Source organism: Agelaius phoeniceus, chromosome 5, assembly GCF_051311805.1.
Source record: "Agelaius phoeniceus isolate bAgePho1 chromosome 5, bAgePho1.hap1, whole genome shotgun sequence".
NCBI classification, from domain to species: Eukaryota; Metazoa; Chordata; class Aves; order Passeriformes; family Icteridae; genus Agelaius; species Agelaius phoeniceus.
The window spans coordinates 49,571,543-49,583,356 of record NC_135269.1 but is presented as its reverse complement, the minus strand read 5'-3'; the positions used below and the strand labels follow the sequence as shown (position 1 = coordinate 49,583,356).

The 11,814-nt window shown below is 35.1% G+C and overlaps 1 protein-coding gene across 2 annotated transcripts in view; it reads left to right on the top strand.

Annotated features, from left to right (window-relative positions):
* Positions 1 to 11,477, top strand: part of CTTNBP2 (cortactin binding protein 2) — a 78,519-nt gene extending 67,042 nt beyond the window's left edge. For both annotated transcript variants that reach the window (XM_077178972.1, XM_077178971.1), the window contains 6 exons: positions 2,603 to 2,808; positions 3,037 to 3,222; positions 4,989 to 5,049; positions 5,936 to 6,068; positions 8,108 to 8,209; positions 9,897 to 11,477. In XM_077178972.1, coding sequence (XP_077035087.1) covers positions 2,603 to 2,808; positions 3,037 to 3,222; positions 4,989 to 5,049; positions 5,936 to 6,068; positions 8,108 to 8,209; positions 9,897 to 10,055 — 847 coding nt within the window. In that variant the 3' untranslated portion in view covers positions 10,056 to 11,477. The remainder of the gene's footprint in view (positions 1 to 2,602; positions 2,809 to 3,036; positions 3,223 to 4,988; positions 5,050 to 5,935; positions 6,069 to 8,107; positions 8,210 to 9,896) is intronic.
* Positions 11,478 to 11,814: the final 337 nt, after the last annotated feature.

Sequence of the window (11,814 nt, the reverse complement as noted above, 5' to 3'; positions counted from 1 at the left end):
CCTCTGCTTAACACACAAGGGAGGGTCCATTGCTTAGCATGTGCAGAGGCTGTCTCATTTTATGTTCTGTCTGCAGATCTTGATACATTTTGCTTGTTTATTTTCCTTTTTATTCTCAAAAACTACAGGTTAGATACTAATCTTCAGAGTAATTGTCAAAGTCTAAATGTGGACATAAGATTGACTTGAAATTGTATGGGTGCTGGAAAATAAAAAAAGAATAAAGCATACCATGCATCTATTTCCCATCTTCCTCGTCAATCATGTCCTCTGAGATATTTTAATAATTTATTTATTGCAGTGGCATTAATAGAGGACAGAAAAACTATTCTTTAGATATCTTAGTTATACTTTTCTGAGTATGGATTTCTTAATGTAACTATGACTGGTTTCACAAAGCTTTATTTTGAGTACAGCCCTAAAATGCCCTTTATTGTACTCATATGCCATCTGACTTCTCATTTTAATGTAGTTTTTGTCCACTAATAAACAATTAAAAAGCACAGCTCCAGTGAGCTCTTACTGGACACTTTTAGTTTAGCAGCATGATGGCTAACTGTGTGGTCATGTAATAAATAGCTTTCAATTAGCAGCTCACTGATTGATTGCTGTTATTTCAGTCTAATTACCCACTCCTTTCCTCTTGCCCCTCCTCTCCACTGTGCTATTCTGCTGCTTTTTGCATTTAGTAAAGCTTCTCTGAGTCAGTCCAATTCATTAGGACAGCAGACAGCTTTCTACAAATTGGGTTCCCTCTGGGCTCAGTGTTAGCATGAGACAAGAGGAAGAAGCAGCAGCAGGGCAGGCAGAGAGCGTGTGACAGGAAATTGTTCCCTGCTGCGTGTGTCATGTAGCTTCACCTATTTTGGTGAGTAGAGTGAATAAATGAAGAAAAATTTAAACTACATTTTTTCTTGGTTTAGGGAACTGAAGATGATGTTCCAACAGGAATGACTTTCACTTTGCAGCCCTTTTTGAGGGGCCGGGGTGTGTTATACCTTTCCTAAGTATCAGCTATATCAAAGAATGGGGGACTTGATCAAGATGAGCACAAATTTAAATTGAATTTAAATACAAGGTTGGAATTTTATTTAGAGAGCATGCCCATCCATTGTTAATTAGATTAGAATGGCCTCAATAATTTTATCTTTGCGGTGTTCATTCCTGACCATTTATACTGGCAGAATTGCAAAATGTTGAAAGCTTACATAGGCAAAAATTGAAAAGAGAGAGTTCTTTATGACTAAATTACAAGCAATTGTTTATTTTGGTAGCTTAGCTAGCAGAAACAGACTGTAACTATATGGAATAATATCTACAACATTATGCTAAGGAAGCTTCAAGGTCCTTCAAGGACTATCTGCAATACACATTTTACATCATATTTTAACAATATACTAATTATTTTTCTAAGTAATGTAACTTTATCAAGCTTATAAAAGCACTTTGAGCATTTATATATCATAAAAGCTCAATCTTATGCTTCACAACTGTCAAAAATATGTCTTTCAAATAGCTCATGCATTCTAACTTTTTAAAAAATGGAAAAAAAAAACAAACCAAAACAAAAAGTCATCATAATATTTTAGGTAATGGGATAGCTTCAGTGTATCAATGTATCCAGCAAAATCATCCATTTAAGGCAAACAGACATTTTAGCCTTTGTGTTTTCTGAATGGATTTCTGCAAAGCTGAACACAGCATGATAGTGTATAATTTCTTACAGACCTTTAATATAAACCATCTGACTTAATCTTAGCATCTTCCTCCTGTAAGAAGATATAAGAATAAACAAAAAGAGTTGGAGTTGATCTAAAAAGATTGTCTCAGTGTCGGTTGTAGATGTGAGCTGAGCCCTAAGTCTGAAATTTCTAGCCTTTATCCCCAGAGAACTCCTAAGTTATGAGAAATAACATTTATTTTTTCCTAACAAATTTTTTTCACTTCTTTGCTAATACAACATAATGCTTTTCTCTTAGAAAAGTAAAAGTCCCAGAAGACCCTTTTATCAAATTTTGAATTAAAAAATCAGATCCAGTCTCTAAACCAGACAATCTGGAATATCCACAGCATCCTGGAAACACAGTTCACCATAGATGAAATAAACAAAAGAGGAGTAAAAGCAAGGCAGCTGTATGAATAGAAATGTCTTGTAAACTGGACAAGTTTGGAAATGGAAGAACACTGGAAGGGGTACAACCATAAAGTGAATGCCTCCTTCTTTTCCATGCTGGCAGCAAATAGGCTAGGAATTAACACCTGCAAGCATGGAAATTTCTCCAAGCACTTAAAAAAAAATTGTATATATATGAACATGCATCTTTCTGGGACATTTTTATAGCCTTTAAATGAAAAGGATGTTTTATATTATCTGAAGGAGGAAAAGCATTAAGTTTGTGGTAAGTTTGTCAAGGCGAGCTAAAGAAATTTAGATCAAATATTTTAATATAAAACAACAAGTAAACCCTTCCTTAAATAAAATCAGTCCCTCTCTGAAATGGGATGCTTCTTTAAAAATGCAAAATCTGATATGTTACCAAAGTATAAAATCGCAGGTTTTGGGAATTGCTTTTGAAGTTAAAGGATTGGTTTTGTACCACAGGTGGATGTCCAAGCTATGGAATGCTGTGATAGCTCCCAGAGTACAAGAAGCAATACTCTCCAGAGCCTCTGTGAAAAGACCATCTGTACCAGGACAAGCAATAGCCAAAAAAAGTCCTAGCCAAGGGCAACAGGCTGTTGTTAAAGCTGCTCTCAGTATCTTGCTAAATAAAGCTGTTTTGCATGGCTGTCCTCTACCCAGACCAGGTAAGAGTGAACTGTCTGAAAGCCGAGTAGTTGTGCATTGCTGAACTGGGGCTTTTTACTGCTTCCTTCCAATTTTAAAACTTCCACAAAACATAGCTCTAGTTCTGAAGGGAGGTGGTGGGGTTAAAAGTATTTACTGTCATTAAACTAAGTAGTTGTATAATGTATTCCAAGAAGAACCATTTGCAACAATCAATTCTTCTTAACACTGTTTTACTTTTGTTTCAGAGCTAGATAATTATATAGCAGATTTTAAGGGAGGAAATTTTCCTTTATCCGTGGCTTCAAGCTACAAAAATTGCAGTAAGAAAAAAGGTGAGAATGCTTCTTGGAGAAAAGTGAGCACAAGTCCTCGCAAAAAGTCAGGCCATTTGTCCTCCGAGTCATGGAATAAGCAGGAGACAAATACTGAAGGTAAATAAAGCTTTTTATTTTCAGTTCTGAAAGTTGTGTATAGATGCAAATCAAACGTTTCTCCTACATCATTCATTAAAATTTTTCAATTAAATGACACTTATATTTATGTTCACCAGTAAAACACTGTTTATTTTTTTCCCCCCAAAATTACTTCTTTGTGACTGTGAGGGGTCCTAAGTAAGTTTGGTTGTTCTAATGCCCTTTCTGTTGTCCGATAACGAGGCAGGCATTGGCTCAGATGGTGCAATTATAAGCAGTGGTTCCACCTCTGAGTGTATGGAATTACACTGAATCGGTTTCTTCTCCAATACCAAATGAGAGAAAGCTTCATTACTTTGTTGGTACTCCTTAGATTTGCTCCAAATTTACAGCATACATACTTCTTTGAGTTTCCTTACACTTCCTTTCTAACTTCACTATGATAATTACTACCGAGTGAATCCAGGTAGAAATAAATGCTCCCCAGATGATGCATCCCTTTTTCAGTCTTACTAGAAAAATTGAGCAGAATAATCTAGAAGCCCTGCAGTGGAAGAAAGATCTTTGGGTGTAAATTGAAGATTTTGAATTGATTTTCACTTCAATTGCAAAAAATAAATGTAACTAATTGTGTGTAGTCACAGATACTGTAAGGTTTTCAATCATCTTCAGTATGTTGCTTGATAAAGAGGGCTTTATATAACTGAGCCTGTGCATCTGTATAAATGTGGAAGGTATATTAGTGCTCATGCTTTTTAAAATTCTTTTCACCTCAAGATCATAAGTCATATAATAAGCAGTTTTATTACACAGATAATGTATGGATTATTACAGAAACACATTATTAGAGATAATCATAGATAGTATATAATGATATATAGATCTATTCAGAAGCAACATAATTCTTCTAAAGGAGACATATTTCTAGAAGGAAAACTTGGTATTATTGTAACTAAATACAATATCAAACAGAAAAACTTCAAGGGGAATAAAACCAAAGTACTTGCTTTCTGAAAATAAAGTAACTACTTCAGAGGGAAGATTTAGGAAGAGAGAGAAGGCTTACACACACCTACACACATACACACAGACACACATACCTTTTTGGAACAGTAAGATTCTAGCCTAAATTACCTCATATACAAAGAACCAAAATACTTGATGCTTGCTACTTTGCAGCATTAAAATGAGCAATTCATTTCTTCAGCCCTTGTTCAGAAAGAAGTCTGCTTTTTCTGACTGAAACTAATGTCCTGATTGCCAGTTCTCTGTTTGAATTGTGAATTTATCTAATCCCACTAAGAGGATTTAAGAAATAATGAACATGTTGTTGTATTTTGTACCTGAGAATGTTCTTGGAATCCAGTTAATATCTGTGAATATAAGTTATAAATGGAGCAGTCAATTAAGTTTAGTATTCTTCTATTTCGAACTATCAGAATCAAATGCTGTTTCTGTTTCCAGTAAAGGTAAATTGTTTAATTTTATCTCATGAAGAAATTTCTCTTGGGAAGAACCAGTAAGGGTTGTTCAAATGCCTAACACAGAAACCTCATGTTCTCTCTTTCACGAAAGCTTAGACAACTGATCCCCTATTTCCCATTTCAGCAGTTTCTTATGCTACCCTAAGCATTTTCAAGGGATGTATTCTGATCTTGGACAGACCCTGTTGATGTAATTAGTTAGTAAATGGGAACACATTTTCCCTGTTTATCACAGATTTTAGAATAAAGAAATCAATACACATGGTAGCACACTAACAAGTCAATCTCTCTTTTGTTCAGGTATAAAATCTAAGACTGTGTTGCAACCAAACTGTAAGAAAAGAGCTTCTCTCACCACAAAGTAAGTTTTAATTTCTGGTATTTGTAACACTTGGCAAAAAATAAAGATGATAGCATTCTGTGGTAAAGCAGTGCACCATAAGTAATAGATCAGTAGTTTTTTGGTAATGTTTTGGTCCCATATCTGAAGAAAGGAAGTATTCTTAACTTTTCGTTTCTAAGAGGAAATAAAATTTATATATTTTGATATAATTTTAGAATCCATTTCTTTATTTGAAGCCTTGCAGCACTACATGTCTTTTTATGTAACAAAATAGTCTATGACTTAAGACTATTATGTAACACTTACTCTGCCTTGAAAAGTTGACCGTATGCTTTTATCAACCTGCATTATATTTTAAAAACTCCTCTGGCTATTTCAGCTTGCTGAATGGCAATTCAAGATGGAACAGTACATGCACTTTAGTCCCACTGATACAGAGTTTCCTTGAGAAAGTGTATGAATTAGCTACAGGGAACTGCATTTGAGACTTCACTTCAGTCTGAAACCTCTGTTCTACCTTATTCACGGGCACAGAGAAAATAGAATATTTATGCTTCAAGTACACCAGAGGTTTTTCTAAGTGTTTGGAATTATTTCCAAAAAGCAGAGTGGAATGAAATTGCTGCATCTTAAAAAGAGAGGAGTCTGAAAATACTAGAAAGAGGAATCCTTTGTTAGAGTTTCAGAATAGAGAGACTATGTATAGAAAGATCTATTATGAGATAATTATTGACAACTACTGCTGTCAGTTCATCAGATGTTATTTTGGTTTTGTTTGCAGTAGTAAAGGTCATTTGGGGAAAAACTACTATTTTTGAGGTGTCTGTAATATTTATTTTTAAATTCTCTATAATAGCTTATTTTAAATGTTCTCTCTGATTGTTTGTTTGGGTTTTTTAACCAGATCTTCAGAGAAGGATCATTTGAGAACATTAAATTTGGAGCAAAGGCTCTCTGTTGGTTCTGATGATGAAGTAGATCTTGTGCAGGAACTTCAAAGTATGTGTTCCAGCAAATCTGAGCCTGATATAAGCAAGGTAAACACAAGGCTTTTAAATAATTTACTACATTACCATATTCAGTTGGTTTTTATGTGTTTAAAATAAATTTTTGTTTTACAAGCCCTGCTTGAACTGAAGAAAATTATTAAATTATTTGGGAATAAGCCAAAGTCAATTAATGTATGACACATTTGAGGGTAAGTGTTCTGGTTTAACATACACTATTTTAAATTATACCTTCACCAATTTTTCTTGTAAAGATTTTTGCAGTGAAGGATGAAATTTCTGTAGAATCACAGAATAGCCCGAGTTGGAAGGGACACACAAGGATCATTGAATCCAACACCTGACTCTTCACAGGATCACACTGAGAGTTGTACCATGTGCCCAAGAACATTGTCCAAAAGCTTCTTGAACTGTCAGTGACCACTTCCCTGAGAACAGCCATCCCTGCATTACTGTTCCCTTGTTATCTTTGATGCTCTCATTGCTCCCATTGGGAAGCTGTTCCGTAGTCTTAAAGACATAGAAAGTTTTCCCTAATATGCATTAAACATTTGGTTTAATACAATCCATCAGCCTTCACAGAACTGGCTCAAAGCTCCTCTGCTCCGTAGGCAAAATACAGTTTACTGCCCCAAGCAAGAGAGGGTGGTTTGGCCTAGTTCTTTAACAGAGGGAAAAGAGGGTGAAGGATGCTTGCAGGGCTCATAGTTTTGGGCTAAATTCTATGTTGTGGGTGTTTATGGGAGATATGTTGAGGCTGAGTGTGGAGCTGTGGATCTCTCATTTTTTCTTTTATACCGATACCATGCAGCTTTCCCTGTGGCTCAAGCTATTTATTCTTTTTCATCTTTCCTCCTAGCACAGCTGATGTGGATGGCTGTGACAGCAGGCTGTGTTCACACTGGAGCAGCTGTTCCATATCTTTTGAAACATGGATAGAGTCAGTCTTAGGCTATTGTCCAGTCAGGCTGTGCATGACATCCTCTTGGATTTCCCTGAACAGCACTTCCATTAGTTTTGTTTTTTTAAGTATTCTGTTTATTCTTAGAAGACAACCAAGTTTTTATTAAAAAAAAGAAATATTGTGTTTGGGAAGATTTTTCAACCTGTTTATTGGAACCCTTTATTATAGTGTTTTGTTTTGGGTTGTTTTTCCTAAAGTATTTACAGTACATGCATGAGTCATATGCACCAAGCTAATCACTAGTCAGTTACCAGGGATTTACTATAGCTATCCTAAAAAGAATGGGATGTGCTTAAAGAAATGGCAACCAACTTAAAATTGTGTTTAATAACATGCAAAGTATAATAGCTTGTTGATGACAATTCAAGGAAATACGGGTTAGATAAGGAAGGAGATAGATGTCAAGTCTTTTGTTCAGTTTCCTCACCATGGGTGGAACCATCCTTGGCTGGAATTTCTGTTGTTAATTCCCCAGATGCCTAGTAGAGCCTTGCAGAAGTAAGGGTGCTGTTGCGTGCTTTCTTTGTGTGATGTAATTTCAGGATGCCAACAGAATAAGTACCTCTGCTCTTTAATTTGCCTTTTCACTCAAATATATTCCTGTTGCACTCACTGGGTTGGGATTGAATGTTTTTGCAGAATTGAATTGGATCAGCTTGCCCCAGGATAAAATACCTAGTTTTCAGTGAGGACAGCATCTTGAGTAGGCTCTGTTATTTTCTGGTCAGGAAAAATAGAAAAAAGGGAAGGAAAAATAGTAGGGAAGAAACATGGCAGGAGAAAGAGAAAACAATCATTCATTTCTCTGATGTTCCTGGGGGCTTGGTAAAATTTGATGGGATACTGCCCTTGAGCTCCATTGAGAATTACTCTGGAAATGCATGCTTAATCTTCCTCTGATTGTAGTTGATATGAAATCTCCATCTCCCATCTTCTAAAAATGCACTCAAGAGTAAAGAAGAGATATTTTAATTGGTCTTTGGATACTTATGTGTTGCATTGTATAGAAACCATGAAAATAAAATCAAGCCTCCAAAAATTGGCAAATTTAAACATAATCTCTGTGAATAACTGAAAAAATCACTGTTTCCTTATCTTTCTTTAGATTGCAGATTCTAAGGATGAGTTACTAATGTTCAGTAACTCCCAGAACATTCCTGTATTTTCAGCAAGTGGTACTAACCCAAATAAAACAAGAGCACAAAAGGTAGGTGAAATGAGTTTTACAGTAGGATAGGAAAGGTGGCTTGAGTTTTTCCAAATCTGAATTTCTGACTGGATCCGAAGAATTAGTGCCCTGTTTATTAGAAGAAAAAACTGTCATTATTCTTAGGAAACTTGCTAGACTACCATGCCAAGTTTCTTTCATGTGTCTTAATAAAAGCTAAAGATTTATTAAAACAATGGATGTATTTGCTTTCAGTTTTGGCTTTCTACATAAAGCCATCTCCCCAGGCCAAGTATTTTTGACATCACATTGACATTACAAGTTATTTCCATCAGATACAAAGAGAAGTAAAATCTGGGTTTGTTGTTTCCTCTCAATTAATGTCATTCAGTAAGTTTTCAGAAGTACCACTTTTAAAATTCTTTTAAAATTCATCAGAGCTGGTTGCTCTGATGTCAGAGCTCTCACGGGAAAAAATATTGAAAAGACATGATATTACCAAATTTTGTGAAGAATAGCATTTTTTTAGAGGTATTCAGTTCCTATTTTTGACCTAACTATTTGCTGAAATATACAGTCATCTTGCTATGTTATATATGTAAATAAACTTCAGTGATTTCAGAGTGGGAAGATAAGATGAATATTATTGGAAGATATAGTAAGTCTATTATCATCTTCTTTTCAGAAATTTTTATTATTGTTTGTGGGCACTGCCATCCCTACTAAATACAAAGATGAAATTATGTCCTGCTTAGTTTTCATTCTTTGGAAAATTATGTTTTCTCTGTTGCTACATTTTGTTCCTTTTTCTTTTTTGCTCTTTGTACTTGTGAACATCAAGAGAGCTTCTGAGCTCAATTAGTCTTAGCCAGGGCTTAATCTGTGATCTGTGTTCCCTTACCAGGCCTTCTGTGTTCCTTTGATATGGGTCTTTTGGAGGCCAATCCTGATGTTTTATCTGATTGCAGTAAATTGTTTTCTAGAGACACCATTTTCTGCTGATACAGTGAAATTCCTGAAACTAGATTAACTAGCACACCTTAACATTAAAAGACCTGACTTTCACAGACCACCAAATATTCTGAATATGAAGGTATCCACAAGGATTTTCGAGTCCATTTCTTGAGTGATTGACCCATACGAGGACTGAACCCACAACCTTGCTGTAATCAGCACCATGCTCTGACCATCTGAGCCAGTCTCAGGATCAGATGAGTTAACAGCCTTGCAATCATATTTCTTTGTATCCAAATATTCAGAAAGTTAGACAACTTCCTGTAATTTTACTTCAAATCCATAGAACAGTCTCCTGTAAAAGAAATAATTTTAACCCTGCAGATCCACAAGTAGGTGTACTCCTTTTGAATATTTCTCTAAACACATTCAGGCATCCCAAATCAGAGCTTCACCCAGTAGTGATGCCTGGATAATATGCTAAGTCAGTACCAATAAGTCAATGTACCAGATTCTACTGTACATTTCTCCTAATGATTTTTTTCTTTAAAAATTCCTGCTAACAACAGAAGGCGTTAACTATATTGACTTCCAATAGACAAGTTTAGCTACTTGGGAGGTTTGTAAAAAACTTGGTCAAAAGCTTTCATACAGCATTAAAAAAAATATTTTTCTGGGGAGATGTTGGCTGAAATGAAGGAAACACGACCCAACCATGTCAAACAGTGATGCTTATTTATACACAAACTGCTTTTTTTCCCTTTATTTCTAGGATGGAATGCGTCCTCTCAGCAGCAGTCGAACTGTAGAAAGCAGCAACAGTAAATCAAAGACAGAGTTGGGTGTTTCAAGAGTTAAATCTTTTCTTCCTGTTCCTAGAAGCAAAGTCACCCAGCCTTCTCAGAATACTAAAAAAAAGCAGCAGCAGTAATACAAGGCAAATAGAGGCAGATAATAACACAAAAGGAGAAATTTGGAATTTGCACAAAAAAGAACAAATAGAAAAATCCAATAAATAAACCTGCCTATCTTACAATTTTTTGTGTTCATACAATCTCTATTGCAAAGAACCAAGTACTTAAATATGTAAATATTTTTTAAAAACAAACTATTACCCTGCAATGTAAAGTTTGTACAGGACCACGGTTTTATTTCTATGTACATCAGCTGGAAATTATATTGATTTAAAGTTCAGAAATGGGCATTTGGCCTCCTCCATAGATGGTTGGGTTTTTTTCTTCTTTTAATATGAAAATTACTTATTTAAATGATAATATTCAGGGGTACCTCCACAGGATTCTGTTTGTGTATATACTGTACATAAATATATTCTATTAAGTTCATATGTTAACCTGCATTCAGATCAGTTGCACAATATGTACAACAATGGCTTAAAGCTATTGTTAATGCATTTTAAAGATGTTTTATTTTCACTTAATGAAAAATTAGTGAATGTGGCAATAACTGAAATGTTTGGAATTGCAGATCGATTACTTTCAGCTACAAGCCATATTAAATACTTTGATTTTGTCATCATCATCTGCCTGCTGAATTGTAATTTTGTTTTTCTCAAGCTTTTCTTCATCTAAAATGTAATGAAATTCCTTTATAAATTTCATCTCTCTAAAAAGGAAAGAGATTGAGAAATTAAAATGCAACAGAAGTTATTTTTCTCAGACTCTTACTCTTTGATAGAATTGAAGAAAATGTGATCATTTATTAACTTAGTTTTTCTTGTATACTGTAAAAACTTTTATATGCTTCATTAGTGTTTTAAAAGCATCCAAGAAATAAAAGTGTTTTACAGAAACAGATTTTACTGAAAAGGAATTTGAGCAAAAGCTTAACTACAGTATTATCCAAAATAATGTAGTAGCAATGAGTTACTATGTAATTATCAATTTCTGTTGTGGATTTAAGATGTAATTGCTATGAAATGATACTTGAGTTGCAGTTAAAATTAACTCTTTGTCATTTTTCTCTCCACCACTGAGGTAGATCATGGTCCCATGAGGGACAGTTGCTATGCAGGGCATATTTCCCCAGCCTCTTTCTACAATAGTTGCAGTTACATCCTTGTGAATTGTAGGAGTGTGGAAATGTGCGCTGTCGAGATAGCTCACCTGTTAGGCAGGGGAAGGTGCAGATTTTTCTGGAGATCAGATTTTGATGCCTTCTGCTGGGTTAGCGGGAGATGGTTTAGAGAATTTGGACAGTAATATGCCTCTAATATCCAAAAGAGCATTTTTCTCAAAATAAGCCCGGAGGAGGAAAGGATTAACTGTTTCCTAACACTTTGCCTTTGTATATAAAAGTTATCCCAGACTCATGTCAATAAAATCTTTGTATGGCATATTGGCTTTCTTTCTTTGAGTTTGTGTGTGTGTGTTGGCTCTATAGATATTGATATTAGAAGCTTATTTCTGAAATAATTTCCTGCGCAATATATTTAGAAAGTACCTTGGTTTTAGGCAATTGCTGTTTCACTAAGACTTCAATTTGCTGTGTGATAGTAATGTGTAACCAAATACAGAGCATTTCTCTAGAGATTGATTTTTCCTTTTTATATTTTTTATTCATTTTTGTGCTGAAAAATCTATGCTGCTTTTGCTGGTGGTTCTTAGCAGAATGAGTCAGCTGCCAAGCACTGCAGGTTGGAGCAGTGAGTCTCAGCAAGTAGGATCCCTGAT